The sequence below is a fragment of the Symphodus melops genome (assembly GCF_947650265.1).
Source record: "Symphodus melops genome assembly, chromosome: 17".
Classification (NCBI taxonomy): Eukaryota; Metazoa; Chordata; class Actinopteri; order Labriformes; family Labridae; genus Symphodus; species Symphodus melops.
Genome location: NC_136707.1, coordinates 11,431,205 through 11,451,624, shown reverse-complemented (window position 1 = coordinate 11,451,624; position 20,420 = coordinate 11,431,205). Strand labels below are relative to the sequence as shown.

Sequence of the window (20,420 nt, the reverse complement as noted above, 5' to 3'; positions counted from 1 at the left end):
TGGCGCTTCACAAATCGGCTAAAGATTGATCTTGATACTTAGAGTTGCATTTGCGTTGTTACCTTTATTATCTCACTGGATCAATTTGTATAAACCCGCATGTTTTTGTCGGGAAATCAGAGGAGGCTTAACGTCACCTATCTGATATGTCCGGAATATCCTCTCACAGGGGGCGGGGCGATCGAGGTCAGATGATGACGATCATTGTGATGCCCAAACTCCTATGTTATGTGAAAGCCGATAGGAGCTTTCCTTCGCAAGGCGCAAAGGAGGGGGGAGAGGGAGATGGGGGCGGTCTTAGAAACACACACGCACGCACACACACACACACACACTAAAAGGGCTCCGCTGGTTCATGTGAGGATAGAGACCGTCCTGAGCTGAACTCAATGTTACAAATAGGAGCTGCATTATTCCAAGTGGAGCAGAGTGGATGTGCGCCACATGATAATATTGAGTAACAGCGAGTGAACAGCAGAGTGAATCCAGAGAGGGAGACAGAGACAAGAAGCACTTCTTCCTGAACGGGACACACAGACTTTAGCAGAGAGAAAACAGGCACAAGTGTTCATCCTTCTTCAGAGGTAAAGCCTTTTCTTTTTCTATTAAAAACAACAGTTTTTAATGTTCCAAATGTCAAATAGTTGATTTTAATTTACACTTAACATTAAGCGTTACATATGGCTACATCCTCCTTCAGTGGTCTACCTATGTACCCAAGTTATTCAAAATAGAAAAGTGAATCCGTGTTGAATTATACTGTGCTGTTATTAGTCTTTTGGCTTATGTTTTGTGTGTTTAGAGTATACCTATTTTCTTACACACTAAAGTGAGCTTTAGTCTAAAGGAAGATCTTCAGTAGCCAACTTAAAGACACAATTTAAAATGTGGGCATTCATTTAATTTTAAGTCTGAGCTGGACTCTTAGATACCAGTTATGTTAAGTGCAGCAGAACAGAGAAAAGTCAGCTCAGCTCATATAACTGACCGGAGATCAGCATGTCTTCGTCAGACATGTGGGTCATTGCTGATGATGTAAATGTCGGAGCGTAAACCGGCCGGGAGGGACTCGATTTCTCTCTTTTTTTTTTAAATGCTAAATGATGAAATCTGCAGGACTATAAATAAATATAGAATTGTTCGGAGTTAAATGTGAATGTAGATTATAACATTAACATGTTGTTTTGTTAACATGTTAACAAAATGTATCGTCATTTTAAAGCTGTGTGCTTTATGGTGATTCCGAAAGCTGTAGCTAATTGGCTATGTGTTTGGTTCACATGTTGCCCCATATTGAATATAATGACGCTTTCAAGGTTATGGTACAAGTTGGTCCCGTTTTTATTGGAGAGATGTAATGGGGTTGCATAATATTGTGTTGTAATGGCTCTTGCGTAACCACTAAATCCTTCTCCCTGATCCTCCCACAGCTTTCATCACTAGGCGGCACTGTTGCTGCATCCTGAAAGACAAGCAGTTCTCCTCAATCTGTTCCTACCGCGACTGGCATCATGTTTGAAGAGGAGTCCCAGATGAGGGGACAGCAGGATGTGGCAGTGCTCCAGTCTCTCGACTCACCTGAAGGTGGAGACGGAGGGTCAGGGCCCATGTCCTTCACAGATGAAGCTGTATCCATCTTGACCTCCAGCAGCATGTTGGCCCGCTCCCTGCTGGGACGCAGCTCTGCCGTCAAACGAAAAGAAAGCCCGTCTTCCAGCATCCGCCGCAAGCGTGAGTTCATCCCTCATGACAAAAAAGACGAGGGCTACTGGGACAAGAGAAAGAAAAACAATGAGGCAGCTAAGCGCTCCCGGGAGAAGCGGCGTGTTAATGATATGGTCCTGGAGAGCCGCGTCCTGGCTCTGCTCGAGGAAAATGCTCGTCTAAGAGCTGAATTGCTGGCTCTGAAGTTCCGCTTTGGCCTGGTCAAAGACCCTTCCAACTCTCCTATTCTGCCTCTCACTGCACCTCCTCAACACAGCCCTCAAACTGTGACTCCTCACTATTATCTCCAAAGAGGAGAGGGAGGCCTCCCTAACTCTTCAGTCTCACATCTCAACAACCATACAGGCCAGCTGAGTAACAGGGGCTCCAGGGATACTGGGAACATGTCGGAGGACTCTGGGTTCTCGACGCCAGGCGGATCCAGTGTGGGCAGCCCCATCTTCTTTGAAGACCGTTTGAGTGATCATGGAAAATTATCACCGCACAGAGCTGATGAGGCAGGCTATGACCTCCACCACTCCCCTGTCAATGTCCATCACACTACAGGGGTTACAGGAGGGAAGCTGGACCACGCTGAAGCCATGAAAAACCTCCCTCACAAGCTACGTTTCAAGATGCCCGGCGGTGGGGACACAAGCGATGCTACAGGCGACAGGCGCAGCCCAACAATGTCTACAGCAGGGCGGGAGGGTCAGAGAGAAGTCACTAGAGGACTCAGTGGAGGTGAAACAGGACCAGGGCACTGCACCAGCTCTTGGCTACAGCAGCTGGAAGGGGAGGAGGGCAGGCGGGGGAGACTTTCTCCTCAATACAACGCCTCAGCTTCCAACTACAGCCCACAGACTTCTCCCACACAAGGGCCCACTGAGGGCCAGTATAAGCACGAGAACACTCACCTAAAGTCCCAGCTGAACTCTCTAAGCGAGGAGGTTGCTCAACTGAAGAAACTTTTCACAGAGCAGCTAATGGCCAAAGTCAACTGAGGACCTGGAGCTGTAAAAATCAGTCTTCCAACATAAGGACTTTAAGGACAAAGAAAATGAACAGAAGTGACAAGGATTGATAAAATGTGGCTTTTGTTTCTACAAACTTTTAACAATGTGTTGTTGTTGTTGTTGTTTTTGTTCAAATACTGTATTATACTGTAACAAGCATTCATCTCATTACCTACTGTTTAAAAACAACTAAATCTCAGCTCCAATCAGTGTTGCTCAGACAGGGAGTCTTATCTGTAATAGTGTCAAGTGTTTATTAGTGTCTCTTTTTCATACACTGTGATAACTGAAAACACTGTTTACATGACAACATTAAAATACAAACCCAACATCATAACCTCACTTGAATTACACACAACAAGTTCAGGGGTTCTAAAGCCAGAAGGTTACAAGACATCAAGTAGGAGGGTGAATATTTGTAGTTGGAGGGATGACACATTGCAACACTGAGACATGACCCGGTTTGACGTGCAAACACAAGCAGAGACAAAAAATAAAGGCACAGGGACAAAACATCTAGCTCTTCTCTATTTGTTCTGAATGCATAACATTGCCTTGAATGGTACAGTTTTACACACCAAACACATTTTCTGCTTGTTTATCTGTCTCGTGTCACATTAAGGACCCGTGCACTGTTACATGTTTTCTGTTTCACATCTCACCTCAGCCTCTGGTCCCACCTGGTTTGCAGATGCTTTATACTGCCATGTTATCTTTACCAAGGCCATGAGGACAATTTGGAGTCTGCTGTCTTTCTGTGTAATTTAATATTGAAAAAATAAATAAACTTGACAGATTTAACATGATTCTTGGGGTGAGTTATTACTGTCTTCTTCAGGTTTTTTCTATAAGGTTTAAGAGAAATGACCATCAGGGTTATCTAAGAGTGAGCTGACGGATTCACTTAAATATGGCTAAGAAGTGAGTTCCTGAGTTTAACAGAAGTAATAATTAAGGTGGAAAAGGGGTCTAATGAGGTAGCTACTAAGTGGCATTGTGGGAAGTGAAGTGCATTAACTTACGACATACTAGATTTGAACAATTCCTTTTAAAAATGTGTCTTGTGATTCTGAATTTTTTTAAGGTGATTACATAAATAACTATTGCAAAACAAACAATACATTAATATGATACACAAGTATCAAAGTAAAATAAAACATAATGCCTAAAGCATCATATGACTTACTAGAGATCTAATACCAATCTTTAATTACAGGTAATGACAGAATATGTCATAGAGAACAAACAGAGGGCAAGGCTCAGCTTACAAGTGCTGACAAATGCAGGCGAGGAGGAAAGCAGTTCTGCACTTGACAGGTTTCTCTCCCACATTCCCTGCAGGCTGCAAGACAGACTGACAGCCAGACAGACAGAGACAGAGACAGAGGGTGTGTCGGCTATTACTCAACCAACAATCAGTCACCTTCCAAACAAAAGAGTTGCAATTGCATCATCGGATGGGGATTATGAAAGATTATTGTCAAATGAAGATTTAGTCTAGATAATTGAGTTTTCTGTAGTCATTGCATATATAAAGTCAATAGATCAACTTTATTGTTTTCCTTCCAGTTATGTTTTGTGGGTAAAAAAAGAAAAAAAGCTAGATTGGAGGCAGCAGGGGGCAGCAAAGACAACAACGTTTGCATCTCTATGGCACTCAAGTTTACCTTTGACCACTTACCAGAAAATATGAATCAGAAAAACAGAGCATGTTTTTGTTCCTGCAGCTTTATTCAATTAGTTGTCATTGTGATGCAAGATGACTAAAATCAGGAGCTTTTCAAGTGTACATGTGTTCCTTAATACAAAAACAACTGCTGTGTTTGTACTCATATAAATAGGGAGTGTTATGTATAGGTGTTTACAACCTTTTTGTAAGCTCTGAAAAAATAATATACACTGTAATTTGATTAGTTTTTTGTGACCCATCTGAAGCTTATGAATATGGCTATAATAATGTCCAAAACTAATAAAAATCCATATTTTGTCTAAAAAATACACTCTGAGTAAGTAAACTGGAGAAGCCTGTGCTGACATGAAAAGGTAAAGATAAGGCAGACTTTAGGTGAGGAACAGCGAAGATGAGCATCTAATTAAATGTATTCTTAGAAACATACTGTTTTTACATTATCCTCCTCATCCTCCATAAAAAAGCAACATGCCACAACCACAACCACAACCCCCATCCCCCAATTCTGTTCCCCCTCATTTTTTTCCTAGGAAAGGATAAAGCCTGTTGCTAGGCAGGCAGTGCGACAGTTACCATGGGTACGCTTGCAGACGTAGCTGAAAGGGGGAAAAATGTTGGGTAGGGTGGGGATAAGTAAGGGGTGCAAAAATAGATGGGAGTGATGCAGAGACAGTCTGTGTGTGTGTGTGTGTGTGTGTGTGTGTGTGTGTGTGTGTGTAGGTGTGTGTGTGGTATGGGGGAGGGGGAACCCAAGTTCAAGGCCAATGCCTCAGCTCCATCAGTTTGTCTCCTCCAAGTACAGAAGGAAACAAAGAGGTGCAAAGGAATGAGGATCCATATTTAGTTCATATTGGAGACACCATAATACTAGTTACCCCCTGATGATGCAGTGTGCTACCGTAGAAAGTTGTTATAAATTGAATCATGACTGAATGGCTGTATATTTAAAAAAAATAATAACTGAAAGAAGATTGGCCAATTGGCATCACTGAGACAGACAGTTAATTGTATTCTAAAGAGAGCGCAAGAACAAATAATCAGTGTCGTGTTAAAGTCATTCACAACCTCCAAGGAAACAAAGCGATCCAATTAAACAGAATTATTGCTGCAATTAATGCATGCGCAAATGTTGCTGTTATACATTGATATATGGAACATCTTTGTTGTTGATAACACACAAACCTTTTCAGTGCCACGCAAACGAAAGTTCAGCCATAAAACGAGATAATGAACACAAATCCACTGCAGACGTCAGCCTTCAAGGCACTTTTTCCCCCCAGTTAAATTCACTGGGTAGATAATGCTCCATGCCGCATGCTCACTGAGACACTAAGCAGACCTTATGCCTGGGGCAGCATGGAGAAAGATGCTTTCTGGCACGTGGAGTTACTTCAAAGACAGCTCAAACTGCACAGTGGCTATTGTCCATATTGGGCATTGTTTTTTATGCATGTGCAATGATCATACTGCTTTGTTCCTACAGCTTTAATGGGGGCTGGCAAATGTTTTTTCAAACCAACACTAAGTACAGTTCTAATTTTCTGACACAGTCCCCAGCATGCTGCTTTGATATAAAGCCACTGAACAGCTAAAGCCTGTCTAACAGCCCTCTCTACAATAACACAAAGGACAGTGTTTGGTTTGGACTCAAACATGCAAGCATAACACACATTCCTGCTTGTGATCTAAATGTATCAGAACACATGCTCTTCAATATGACAGACTTTAGGGCCAGATCAGCGTATTCAACTCACTGGTTAATCCTGCATGTTGGAGTGCCAGGTTCTGTAACTGTTCGGCCAAAAGTTCCACTTCTGTCAGTGCTATAAAAAGGCAACCAAGTGCCACTGTCACACCACTGCAAAACTCAAAACTGTCTGCTGGCACTCATCACTGTTTGGTCTGAGTTTAGTTTCAGTTTTAAAGAGTTGTATGTTGGAAATGAAGCCACATTGTTTTTAGAACATTTATTCATGTAAGAGGTTCTAGGTACCTAATCTCTGTTTAATGTTATTTCTTACTGTTTTGTTGCATGTGTTTACTACATGATATAATCAGCCTCTAATAACAGGACGCATTGTTCAGATGAAAAACAAACATGTTGTCATTGAGTTGTTAGACTGTTGTTGAGTCTTTACAATTGTTTTTTGAAAAAGAAACACAAACATAATATTGGGAGCGCACACAACCTCTTTACAATGCAAGAAACGTTTCTTCAAAGATTGTTTTGAGTAATAAATAATTTTAAAACTGCAAACAGACGTATTCTCTTTTTAGAATAGACACAATATAGAACATTGTGTCACCCTTGTTGAAATGTAAAAAAGGAATCTTTCAAAACAATGTACAAAATATTATGGGCAGAATGTACTTTTGACAATCAAAACCAACAATAAAGCAAAAAAAACCTCCAATCTTTGTTGTTCAACTCATATCGGACAAGCAACAAAAGAACTCACAATTTCACCTATGGTTTTTGGAAGGCCTATTGTTACAGTGTGAGCCTTGATAGCCGTTCTCACGTTCTTGGCAGCTCTAACAGTAGCCAATTTTCTGGGAAGGGCTTTCAACATCACAGGGAATTTTATCCTATTCATCTAAATGAGTATTAGTGTGAAGTTTGGCACTAGTGTTTGTTATAAGCCATGGTGTGGCTAGCAACCATTGTCCTAATTGTTCCAAAAGGTGTTCAGCTGAGTAAAGGTCAGGCTATTTGAGTCATTTTTCTGGCATCTGACAAACCCAGATTTTTCTATGAGACTACTGTAGGAACAGGTTTCAACATCCCAGTGGTCAAACCTGGTTTGAGAAGACACAACTCCATCCGATGCTTGGCGTTGCACACAGGTGAGGCTCTTGTGCAGATGTTGTTCATTGAAGCACCGTATTAAGAGTTCAGATGCTGAAGTTGCTTGCAGAGACAGTTTGTAACTCTGCTGTGATTCAACAGATCATATAGGTGTTTTTTTATGCAGTGTGGAGCTATTTCTAAATTTGCATGGTTTTCAGTTCATGGCTGACTTTTTGGGGCTAAAGTACTCTAGGCTCTAATAGGGCAGACCTGTGACTTGATTTGTATTACCATTCATAATTTCTATATTCTACTCTTTTACTTTATATGCTAGGTCTTGCGATTGGCTAAATATTTTTTATTTTACATTTTAATAGCATTGTGTTTGGCTTAAACACCTATCTCAATAATTGGTAGAATAGATCATATTGACATTTTGCCAAAATGTATTCAGTCACTTTCCACGGCATATACAGCATTGACTGTACAGTGAAAAAGATTGATACTATAAATGGGAAGGCATTTTAATATTCAAAGCAAACACCCTTATATTACTGATAATACCTTAAGATATCCTTTATAGTGTTTCTCCCAGTCACAACTAAAGTCTCCCTCAGATATGCACATTATTTAACATATCCCTCTGCTTTGGGAAAAAAAAAAAAAACATTTCAGATATTTACAATACAATCTGTGATAGTTCTTTGTTAAATTTAGGATGTGTTCATTTACATAATGGATATCTGGAATATTTGTTTCAGTTTGGATAACTGAATTAAAATTTAACTATTGTTACATGTTGTTGATAGAAAGAAATAATTGATATCTAAAATGTTTTTATATTTTTATTTTGTCTATGAAGAATTTAATTAGAATTTTCTATTTACAACAAATAAAAAGAATATCCTCAGATGTATCTATATGCCGTTATCATGTGTAACTACCCAAAAGAAATAATGTGAAATAAATGTGGGTCTGTGAGAAAAGTGGTTGTTATACACTTTTCATGGACTTAGAATATTTTTTTCCCAGAGCAGCAGCAGGGGATAAATCAATATACTGAGCTCACAGCTTCTTTCTATGTGGTTTGCCACTGTGCTGTTTTTTGTAATGTCTAGTAATCTTATTATGGGTATCACAGGCCATCATCTGACTTTGTCTAGCTTTGAGCCTCGCCCCTCCCCCTCCAGGTCTGGCTCCTCCCCCTGCGCGCCCAGCATCTCCGGTCCTTCAACAGGATTTGAGGGCGAGGCGAGAGGGAGGGGGTAGAGCTGAGAGAGAAACAAAAAACGTGACTAGGCACCCTAAGCGTCCTGTTATGCAACAACTGACCTACTAACATACATCTAGAGACTCAGAGAGAGAAGCAGAGAGAGGGAGAGAGGGAGAGAATTGGGGCAAACATAACATGAGGAGCGCATTCAAAACAAGCGGTACTGTGTCCACACTCACTCATATGGGCTACCTGCACTAATAGGAGAGCTGGTATTTGGAAAGTGACGGACTTTGTGTTACCCTACAATATTTTTAGTCGTGTGTGGATGAAACCAGCAGCTGATGCCTGACGTGGATTGTTAAAACTGATTTGAAAAAAGGTAAGTTTGTGTTGTTATTATTTTTATTTAATTAATTATAGCATAACATATTATTATTCATATAGGTTTATATGATGGATTTAGATGCTGTTTTTTCTTCTTTTTTTGCTTACATTTCTGGCTTCTTTATGTATTTGTTTTGGTAGGCTTGTTCGCATTTTCTCAATGCGAGGCAAAGGGTCTGTGTGTGAGAATGGGGGTGTGTGTGAGGGGGGTGGGAGGAAAGGTGGGCAGTCAGAGGTTATGGGATGGCTTTAGGGGGGGGGAAAGGTGCGATGTGATGGTGGAAAGACATGGAGGCGAATGGTAGCTTATAATAGAGAAGTGCTGTATTTATACTTTAGTGGCGTCCAGACCCGCTGTTGTGTTTTTGTCCAGCAGCCAATGTGTGGTGCGTTCCAGGGGCTCTTTAGTCTTTATTCACGTAGTTGACTGTAATTCAGCAGCTATTATCATTATTATTAGGCTACTATTATTATAATTACTTTTATTATTAACATTATTATAATAAATATTATTATTATTTGTTATTATCATTAGGCTATCATTACAATGCCATCATTATTATAGGTCTAATGCAATGTGCAAGTAAGTTTCTGAATATTGTGCAGTGCGTCTCTCTTTTAGTACGCGCCCTGTTTTGGGTTAGTAGGCTAGTCAGACAACTGGAAAAATCCCGTGCAGGATCCGAGGACACACTTATCTCCGTCACGTGTAGCAGCTCTTTGTAAAGGTTAAAGCGGCTGTGCAGCCCTCTGGGTTAACCCTGTAGTGGCCGATCAGTTTGAAGGAGCGCAACACAATCCAGAGCACAGCGACAGGCAGGCATGATCATCCGTTCCTGGATACATGTGGACATTTTTTTCGATTCGACTTCTTTGGCTTTGTTTAAATTTCGGGCGGTCAGACATAGAAAGGATGAAGAATGCTGAAGTTCGCGGGCTCTGCTGAGTGCACGAGCTGCCAGGTAAGATGTGGATCAGAACATCTGGATCAAATGTGGGTCATGGGTGCGCAGTTTTGATACAGTTTTGTTTGCAGCTAATGTGGACGAATTTATTCTTAATAACATGGTTAATAAAGATGTGTGGATTATTTGTTTAGACGCGCTAGTTTGGCTGATGTTTTTATCGCATCGTTGGATTCAAGCAGTCGCCTTGGGTGACTGCTGATACGATTAAATATGCATGAGGACGATTTGTCAGACAGTGTAACAAAGGCGGCATGCGGGGTAACACATTTCTCACATTGTGCTGCTGTGTGAGGGATAACTTGCTCTGCGCTCAACCTATGAATGCGACATTAAACAATACCGGAGAATTTAATGAGACTTGAGCTGCGTAGTGACTCCGTTTGGCCGCAGTCCTGCACACGCCGTTGTTCTGGAACATAATGTAAGAACTTGTCGGTACAAAGATAACACCACAATTCATTTTATGATGCATATGTACAGGCATTTTTACATTTCCTTGTCAAAGTGAAACTCAGTCTTGGCCTCATTTCCTCGCTGGCTTTGTGGTTTATGCACTGCACGTGGGCATGGTATTCACGGTCATTTCCTCCGGGTTAAAGAATCGCATGCAATATTAGTAAATATTTAAATTAGTGAAATATGACAACAGTTTGCACTAAAGACATCCAGATTTATTAGAATTAATTTTTAACCCAGCAGCATATCTCTTCTGTGTGATGAGGTGTCACTAGAAGCATTTTCCACGTTGTAATTCATGTGAGTGCCACATCTGGATATGTACACGATGTAGGAAACATTGTGTAGGTTATGCAGGTTGCATAATAAATTATTTAAATAATTAAAGTGGATTAAAGAAGGGGAAGATTACGCAACTGGAGGAAACCCGTAGACTGTGGCACTGCTGGGATGCACTTTGATGTACAGCAGCCACTGCCAATTGGTTGGCAAACACTAGGTCTCTATGCCAGCCATGAATGTAGGTCACAATGGGCCTGTGGGGGGAGGGGGGCTGAGGCGCTTAACCACCGCTGACGAGAAAGGCTGATTCAAAACCCCACCAACATACATCCCCTCCCAGCCATAACAAACAAACGGGACAGACATGCGGAAACAGAAGACCTGAAAGCTTATAGTAGACAACTTAAATAAATATGATAATACTTATCAAAGTATAAACCATTCGCAAAAATATCTATTTCAAGTACAGGCAAATTAACCCACACTGCAGAGCCAGCTGTGGTTCTTCAGGTCCAATACAGGTTAACAACATCGAACTGTGGGAGTTGAGTTCATGGAGCAAGTTTACATCCTGTCCCACTTTATGGCCTCTTAACTTTCTCTGAGTTTCCTGGCACATGTAAGATGATAAAAGATGAGGGCTGTGCTTTGTTATTGCACTGTGGTTTGGAGCCAGCACAGAGGCAAATTACAGCATTTAGTAGGCCACATGCGCACATGTGACTAGTGCAACACATGGACGGAGTCACTCTGCCTTTTTTTTTCTTTTCCAGAGAGGGGTTATATGGCCCTGTGTGTTCTTGGAACAAGCATCCAGCTTGGATCAGACTCTGCCTTCCTGGCATAGTGCCCGATTTTTTAGCCAAACCCCTCTTTTGTCTCTTCTTCTTTTCCTTGGGAAACTGAAGTCTGCCCTCAGACTTGGAATTCAGGCAGACCCCACCCATGACCCCCAAGTCTCCACCACGTGCCATGCATTGCAATTTCCAGGTCAAAGGGGGGAAACAGTTTCATCATTCTCTTTTTTTTTCTCTCGAGCATACCCGCCCCTCCTTTTTATTTTAGACCTGCTCCCATTTCCTGAAACGCTACACAGAAACACGTGCACAGGGGTTTGAACTCATACCTCTGTTTCCAAAGCTCATTGCCACAATTAGATTCTTGCAAGGCCAGTCCTGTGGTTGTGTGAGCGAGTGCAACTTGGACTCTATTTCCGTGCTATCATTCCACAAGTGCCACAGAGATCCAGTGATGACACGTGAAGACTTTATGATAAATTGGAAAGCGTAATCTAGGTCAAGGGAATGTGTGCAGAGGAGTGGGTTGTGTAGCACTGTATTTGTGCTTACATCCATTAGATTTATTCGCAAACTTGAGCTGTTAAATGCTTTCAAGTAAAATGGCTGCATTTTTTCTTGCCTTTGTTGTCGGGATTCATTCATTTCTGCTATTGTGGCCATAAGAATAAAATTTATGTTGTCTTTGAATGGCAGGATAGGGTGAATGAAATGGACTACAGAATGAGATGTGAAGGCAAGCCAAAAACACCTATGATTCAGGCTTATTCATGTCATTGTTAAATATTCAGCAGATTCAGAAAAAACAAACAAACAATAAAACCCAAGAGCCACCACTGTGAGTTATTTAAGCAGCCGAGTTCATTCATGTCTTTTCGAGCCCAATGAAACTGTAGGGGAGAAATATTGCATACGCACTCAGTGACGTCAATCATTGTCCTTTTGTTAGTGATAGTAAATTCTAACCTTTTGCTTTTGACCGTGACAAACCACTTGTTAGTGGAAGGGGGAGACGGTCCAACATGATTGGCTGCCCCTTTACCCCCTTTTATGAGGAAAAGGGGCTATTGGTGATATTCCTTCTATTGATGCAATAACAATATTATCAAAACTGCCCTTGGTTACCCCCCTAGACCAGTTACAGTGTACAGTAATCACATCACCATCCCTCTCTTTGTTTTAAATTTCCTTGTTTGATCCCTTTTTCATGTCTTCAAAGATACTCCACTGGCTTTCAAATTTCTCTCTTTTGATACAAAGCTTTAATTTTCTCTTCCTCCTTGCTCTTTTTGTTTTTACCGTCTTTTTGTCTGGTTTTCGGATCTCTTGCGCCTTCGTCTCTCTGCAGCTCAACTGACCTATATTCACAGTGAGCCCGACAGTGAGGCTTGTGTTTACAGAGCATGGCCGGTCCCCAGTTTCTGGGTCAGTGGGACACGCTGAGAAAAAAAGTCTCTCCGCTCATTCTTTCTCTCTTGTGCCAACCAGCCACATGTCAGATGCTCACGTGGATGACCTGGAACATTTCAGCTAAGCAGATGTAATAAAAAATCCAGACACACTAATACAAATGAAATACAGCTTCATAGATTAGATTTGCGCCTGAGAAGGGACTTTAACTGACTTTCATTAACATTTTTCTGTAAATCCGGACAAAAATGTAAAATCATGATGATGGTTCATCTGTAGTTACGTATTGGTGTCGGATCCTGGGAAAAGACAGTAAAACCATTACAAATGCCGCACAAGATTATCAATCTCAAGACTATCAGATCGTGGAATAGTCCTTCCGAACTTATTCTGCAGGCTCCTCGTCATTTGAGGAAAGAAAGACTGCTTTGTTTGGTTGTTGCTTGACATTTCCAAACATTTCAAATCATGTGGAAACTGCACGTGTGACCTAATTATTTTCAAGCAAGTGTTTGTGGGTTATTAATTCCACAAAACAGGTTTATGCAGTGTTCCTCAATGTTTTAGAAATGTGTCTGAAACATGTCTTAAAAAGAAGGAAGAGTTTTAAAGGAAGCTTTTTTTAAAATGATTTGTTATTCCCTTATAGTATTTATGATTATGGTTTTGTCAGGTAATAAACCTGTGCAGCTCGTTACAGCTGACTCCCTTCTTTGTTGAAGCACCTGCATTGTACTGAGACGTCTCATCTGCCTTCGTGTTTTAAGTGAATTATAACAATCTGTGTTATTCCTGCCCCCATTTGCCTCCCATGAGCCCTTGACCTATATTTATCGATGCCCCACCTCCACACTGCCCCCCACACCTCCGGATCTCCTAGTCTCAGCCTATTTATCCTCGACTTGCACTGGCTGCTGCCTTTGTCTGCCTTATCTGCTTACTATGCATCATTGATTTTGCGTTGAGTTGTTTTGGCGAGGAATGCTGCCACATTCCTCTGCGGATGAACACAAAGGGGGAGTAGCAGTGCTTAAGCAGTGCTTGTGGATAATGTTTCTTAGAGTGGCGGGTTTTCTCTCTTATCATGGAGGATATTTTTAATTAAATATTCTAACATGGATCCAGGAAACACCTACCTGCATGTGACTCACTCTGTTCTGTCTGGCTCAAATACTGCTAAAAAAAAAACCCTCAATACTCAAAAAAAAAAAAAAAGCTTGTCCTATTTTTAGAGGCTCTCAGCACATGTTAGGCTGATGCAATTTCTGTGTTGAATCAGTAATCACCTTGGCAGATGCTATTTACATCTTTAAAAATGTGAGCATAGATATTTTATTTTTTTTAGATATAGCGTGTAGCCACTGAGAGACAAGAGCATCAGCCTTGCAATGAACACATTGCCCTCATTACATCACAAAAGTCAACATCAACATGTCAGGCTAAGGGTCAAGGGTCATATGCCGCAGACAGAGCAGATCAATAGCAAGGCCAAAAGGTCAGACTGTGAGGTCTAGTGACCATTTACTGGTTGCCAGAGAAACTGTCATTTGAAGCCAGAAACCGCAGAGAAAAGGTGTTTGGATGGGTCTTTGGTCTATATGCCGGCTTAAAAAACCAATTTAGAAATTTAAGTCATAGAAATGACTCTTAGAAATCTCTTAAAATAAATTAATTCAAGTCTAACGTTTCATGTGATTCATGTTATTCTTTCTTTCTTTATCTCTGCAGCAAACCACCAAGGGAACGGAAACAGACAACCAAAATCCCAAAGTGATTGACATGCTGAGGAACACTGGGTGTCCTACACCCTGCTGGTTGTGAGGAGATCAAGGACAACTATATGCCAGCTTAGCGCAATGCACTGTTCTCATGCTTAACGTTTATCAGCCAACAACAGAAAATCAAGAGGAAAAAACCTAAAGTTCTGGTTCTTCCCTAGTCACTTGATGAACATTTGAAACTGGCTGCCACAAGACAAGAATGGAAAATCTGACATCAGCTCTTAAGACATTAAATAAAACCTCAGGGAATGACCTAGACGGCCTTGAGACCTATAGTGGCTATGAAGACTCTTCTTCTGTGCAAGGCAGTCCAACTCGCTTAGGGCGCCTCATCAAGTCTAAAAACAATATGACGTGCAGGCGAAAGCGTGAATTCATCTCTGATGAGAAGAAAGATGCCTCTTATTGGGAGAAACGACGTAAAAACAACGAAGCAGCCAAACGCTCCCGGGAAAAGCGTCGTATCAATGATATGGTTTTGGAAAACCGTGTCATTGCATTGAATGATGAGAATGTGAGACTCAAGACAGAGCTGCTCCAGCTGAAGCTGCGCTTTGGCCTTATAAGCACTGCTTCTTACATTGAAAAGAGTCAGCAGATTAGTGGAGGCAACAACGGGGGAAATGGAAGCTCATCCTCTTCTTCAACCCAGTATTACTCCAGTGGTTACTCCAGTGGTTCTCAGGTGATGATGAACTCGGATTCCTCAGAAACAGAGCAGTCAGGACATGGCGAGAGTCACAGGCAGTTGGGGAAATACTCCCCACGTGGCTCCCTCTCTGACATGTCTGATGGTTCCTCCAGGGACAGCCCGGAGCCAATCCCTTTTGAGATAAAACAGGAAGGTGACAGGCTAGAGATGGACATCGCCAATGGCACCACCACTCAGATCATGTTTAACATCCACCGTGGTCTTGCCTCTGTGCCCACTCACCACCAAATCCAGCAGCATTCTCAGGAGCTCAAGGCTGCGTATCATGACCATCAGCAGCAGCATCCTCTTCACCAACAACAACCCCATCAGGAGTCTGTTACCACAATCAACACTGTCGGCCAGCCTGCCCCTCACCCACCTGTTGCTCAGAGAAGCGTCATTCTGTATGGTTCCAGCAGTACCCCATATCCGGTAGACAACCTGACAAGGTCCCAGGACATCAATCTGCAGGCAGCCCAGATGCACAACAGCAGTCAGTCAACTGTCAGTCAACTGCAGCAGTCCATCACCGAGGGCTCCACTAAGGCATTGGCTGAGTTGAAAAAACAGCTTGAAAGAAAGTTACCACCATCATCTCCATATGATCACTCAGTCAACAGTCATAATGAGGCAGAGGATGGAAACATGTACAGAGTTTGCCAAATTCCCCAGCAGCAGCTGCAGCAGGAGCACCAGCCACAACAGCAAGAGGGCGATTCATCTGCAGGGATCCTTCCAAGACAAATAGAGGAAGTCAACCTGTACCACCATCTTCAGCAGCCTCACCATTCATACCTCAGTGCCCAAGATGAGGAGCCACCTGTGCTTACCTATGAGGGTGGGTCAAGGAGGGAGGCGTTCTGCCAAGGTCAACAGAGTATGAATTGCAATTTGACCTCGTCCAGTGATGGAGATCACCGCAGCTCTGACAAAGAGGCCTCCACGGATGATGACGACTTTCCGTCCTCATCCTGCTCAGATATGGGTAGCTACAACAACCACCACCTTTCTGGCCTCAACCAGCCTGCCTCACCTCAGCCCTCCTCTCAGGGCTGCCCACAGGCCCAAGGCCGGGATCCACAGGGGGAGGTGAAGGGCACGGCGTTGCCTCACAAACTTAGACTAAAACACAGGGCCATGAGCTCTGGAAGCAATGGTGGTCACTCCTCTGGCCAGGAGTCCCCAACAACCCCTCCCTCTGCAACACCGCCTCCGCTACCCCAACACCCTTACTTGTCCCTCATGCCCCAGCAGAACTTTAACAGGGAGAGTCAAGGTGGAGCCTGTGCACAAGGGGCCTCAGGGGAGGGGGTAAAGAAGGAAAGTGGGAAGAAAGATACAGGTGGACGACGAAACAAGAGGCGAGATTAAGTGACATTTTAAAAAAGTCACAACTTGGACATTAGACATTTCTCGTCTAAGAACTACCCAGCCATCATGCCTTTGCCCTATAATTGAATCCCCTCCATTCGTCCTTGGGACAGAAGCTGGGCTTTTCTAATCCCCTACCCCCCGAATATCACCAAAAAAGATGGACAACTTGTAGGGCTGTAATATATTTGTATATGTTGTACATATTTATCATTTATTACATCCTCTCCATACTTAGAGAAGCACTTTTGTTTATGTGATAAGAGGAGGAATGGAACAGCCTGATTTTCTACCTTTTTCATCCAACAATATCCAGCAGAGTACATCAGCAACTGTCAATATTTTGACCAATAACAAAAAAGAATGTAGGAAAAGTTTTGAGCTTTATTAGTACTATAAATTTGGTACATATCTGACTGTAGACAAACATACAATTGTATGGCTATCTGCCTTAATTAAAATCAAATGCAAACGTACACTGGGAACATTCCCTTGACCAAAGAAGCACCAACACTACAAATATTAAGTTCCATACCTCTTCCCAGACCCTACCTCTACTGCCCCATACTTTCCCCACTCATCTTCATTATTACACAAAAGATCACCATTACCTTTATTTTTTAAGCACTTGGTTTGTATATTATTGTGATATATGAATATATGTATCTATTATAAATATATATTTTACAAAGAAATTTGAATACAAGTTCAACAAAAAAGTAACAAATCTGCATCGGTTAAAGAGGGTCTTGTAAGTGACCATCTTATTTAAAAAATTTAAAAAAAATCACTGTACAGCCACATTTCTGCTACAGGACCCATTTGAATTAAAGGCCTCACTTTTGATTGTTAAGCTTTAGCATTACTTATTTGTTAATGCCCTGTTTACACAGAAATGGCCATCCAGTTTGGAGCGCCTACAGCACTGAATCGAGAACATTGTGGTATCCTGAGGCAAGGGCCTCATTAAAATGTTTGAATTTATTTACCTTTAACCAGCCTTTAAATATTTGGTGGAATCACCTGCTGCAGGCTATACGCCTTTAGTTTATTTGAGCTTTATCAATCATATCTTCTTGTTGTTGTCACCATTAACTGGCCCAATGTATTTATTTCCCTCTTCTCCACACACCTATCACTGTAGAAAAGCCCACAGGAACATAGACAGAGAATGTGTACAGACCTTTTAAGATACATAATGTAGCTTTGAGCTTAAACAGTAATGTAAGCATGGGAGGCAAGAGGAAAAATCAGGAGCTCAAGAGCGAAAAGAGTTTCATTTAAGGTGTGAAGACGTAAGAAAAGAGTCCTCTACACTGAACATTCACATAAGTTAATAGAAGTTCCAATGTGTGACCAAGCAGGGCTTGTGGTTTATCGTTGATTCAAGATAACTGAGTTATTTTGAAGTTAGAAGCCCCATAATTTAACCAAGTTCTAATGTTGAAAATTTGAGCTTATATGAATGATATCGAATTTTGTCTCTTGTTTCCCATGTGCCTCCACTTCTCAATTTAAGGGGATAGTCATCCTTTTCTCATGGTAGTCCTGCATCTAGGCAGCAAGGAATCTGCACTGGATCCCTTTTAACAAGGGTCTATGTACCATGTTTGGCTTTTGGTGCTTGTGTATAAATGTAAAGCACTGTAATGTTTATTTCATTGGTTTTTATATCCTTTTTTATTTGTGAAGGTGTTATTCTGTTTTCATTTTTACTGTGTCTTTTCTCCGATTGACAGTGATAACATGTATTTGCCTCATTTCTCTTTCCCTCTCCACTTTTCAGTGTGTATTAATCAGTAATGTTTGTGATTTTTGCCGATGGATTTACGAAAAAGATAACGAGGAAAAAACAGGCAAAGATAGTGTGGTGTTTAAAGATGGGTGGTGGTTGGACTGGTTGGTCATTACCATCCCTTCTTTTTGACATGAATATGTATGTACAGACACTAATGTTCATTGTGGAAGATGGGAGCATTTCAAGAGCGAAAAGTGAAATAAAAAGAATGTTGACCTCATCAACATATCATGGCAAATACCTGTTTTTCTCTTTCATTATCAGTGTTAGATGATACACACATTCAAACAGACCATAATCAGCCCATAACACAAGGATAACGCCTATCTCATCAGCCATTTCGAATTATTGGAGACTCTCTGGTTTTCCAGCAGCAGTGAGTGAGAACATTACAGTCTGTGGGAAACACTTACAATCAAGCAGTCAGACTGGTCATCATTTTATATTGATTTACATGTACAGTCTTGAATTATCCCCGGGGATAAATAATAAATAAAGTTTTTGGAATTTGAATTTGAATTGGATTAAGATTGACTTCATGGCAGTCCTCCCCAGTTTAGTAATATGCTACTGACTGATATAGATGAATCAAAATCAGGAACCATGCTGATTAAATTACTGCAATTATAATACTATTTTTATATTTATTATTCATGAAATTTCCTGAAGGAGAGTTTTGTTTTACATCATATCATTTAAAGACACATCTGAAAGGTATTCAAGGTTTTGTGTTTCAGATCATGTCTCAAACTTGAATTCAGTGTGCAGAGATAGACTTGTATAAAGACTATTGTTCCCCATGGGCAAACCCTTTGCCTCGTTTTGTGGCATCCATGGCTAAAGTGCAATAAGAGAAGGTTCACAGTGACACACTTTGCCTATTTGGGCCAGAAAACTCCAGCAAAGCTCATCTGATGTAACACTGACCTACTTCTGCTAACAGATACTATGCATGAAAATACAATCATAAGTTGTTTTCACATGAGCCAAAAAACCTGCACATTTGCCAACAAAATTCCTCTAAATAAAGCATCTGCTCTTAAAAATCACATTTAAATCTCGATTTTGATCAAACTCTCTACACGTCCTTGAGTAAACATTCAAAGGTAAAACTGAATTACTTTAAATTACATCTCTGCTCTATAACATTCATCAAGGAGAATGGTCTTTTTGTTTGACAGGTTTTTTCTCCTGATGTGCAGAATATCGCAGAGTTGAGAAAAAGGTGAGAAAAATAGAAAATAGAAAAAAGTGGAAAAAAAGAGAAAAGAAGCAGGCTCATATATCTAAAATGAGAGTGGGCTCTGTGTGATGATCAGGACAAAGCCGGGGCAGAGACTGTCTGAGCCTCTGACTCCTGCTGCCAGCTCAACTGTCCCGCCAACCTCCTGGCTGAGTCCCACAGCATTCTTTGTCGTGACACAGAAAAGGCAGCTGTGTTATTAAAGTCCAGACTCATCGGTTATATGATACCATATTTTAAACTTGAGCATACAGCTTGAATATAACCCTTCTATAAATCAACATATTCTTAATTAACTAGAATAATTGTGTTAATTTAAATGCGAAATTAATAAATAAAAATTGCATATCAATACAAACTGATACAATAATCATTCCCCCTAAAAGAGATTTCTTATCCATAATACACATCATTTTACACCTTGTGTCCTTTCCCCATTCATAATCAAAAGGGGGTCATGCTGTTAAAATCATGAAGGGCAGAAGGAGGAGCATGGGTGGGTTAACCCAGTACACTGACTTGATCTAAACCTGCAAACAAAGCACCTCTTTGAGGCTGACACATCATTGCCCTTCACAATGCTGCCAGTCAAACACATAAGCAATTACATGCATGCACATGCGCGCGCACACACACACACACACACACACACACACACACATACCTTTTCTCAGTCCCACCACGCATGCACACACAAGCACACACGGAAGAAAAAAAAAAAAAAAAAAAATGATAAAAACTAAACAGACAAACAGACTGTCCCTGTAAGATTATGGATTAAAGAGGGGTTGTTTATTCAATTTCTTACAGTAGTCACTC

General features: G+C 41.2%; 2 protein-coding genes across 3 annotated transcripts; both read left to right on the top strand.

The window, feature by feature from the left end:
* The first annotated feature begins 321 nt into the window (after positions 1-321).
* Positions 322-3,526, top strand: nfil3-6 (nuclear factor, interleukin 3 regulated, member 6). The gene is made up of 2 exons (XM_079366493.1): positions 322-584; positions 1,431-3,526. The coding sequence occupies exon 2, from the start codon at positions 1,512-1,514 to the stop codon at positions 2,706-2,708; it is 1,197 nt and encodes a 398-aa protein (XP_079222619.1). The 5' UTR covers positions 322-584; positions 1,431-1,511; the 3' UTR covers positions 2,709-3,526.
* A 4,980-nt stretch (positions 3,527-8,506) lies between these two features.
* Positions 8,507-18,705, top strand: LOC306838194 (uncharacterized protein). 2 transcript variants are annotated; one of them, XM_079366222.1, is made up of 2 exons: positions 8,507-8,796; positions 14,443-18,705. In XM_079366222.1, exon 2 carries the CDS (start codon positions 14,695-14,697, stop codon positions 16,558-16,560), a length of 1,866 nt encoding a protein of 621 aa, XP_079222348.1. In that variant the 5' UTR covers positions 8,507-8,796; positions 14,443-14,694; the 3' UTR covers positions 16,561-18,705. The 2 variants fall into 2 exon arrangements, with proteins under 2 accessions (XP_079222348.1, XP_079222349.1); XM_079366223.1 differs by lacking the exon at positions 8,507-8,796 and adding an exon at positions 9,069-9,763.
* Positions 18,706-20,420: the final 1,715 nt, after the last annotated feature.

Coding starts and splice junctions, on each gene's coding strand:
- nfil3-6 (XM_079366493.1), top strand. CDS start 1,512: ATGTTTGAAGAGGAGTCCCAGATGAGGGGACAGCAGGATGTGGCAGTG.
- LOC306838194 (XM_079366222.1), top strand. CDS start 14,695: ATGGAAAATCTGACATCAGCTCTTAAGACATTAAATAAAACCTCAGGG.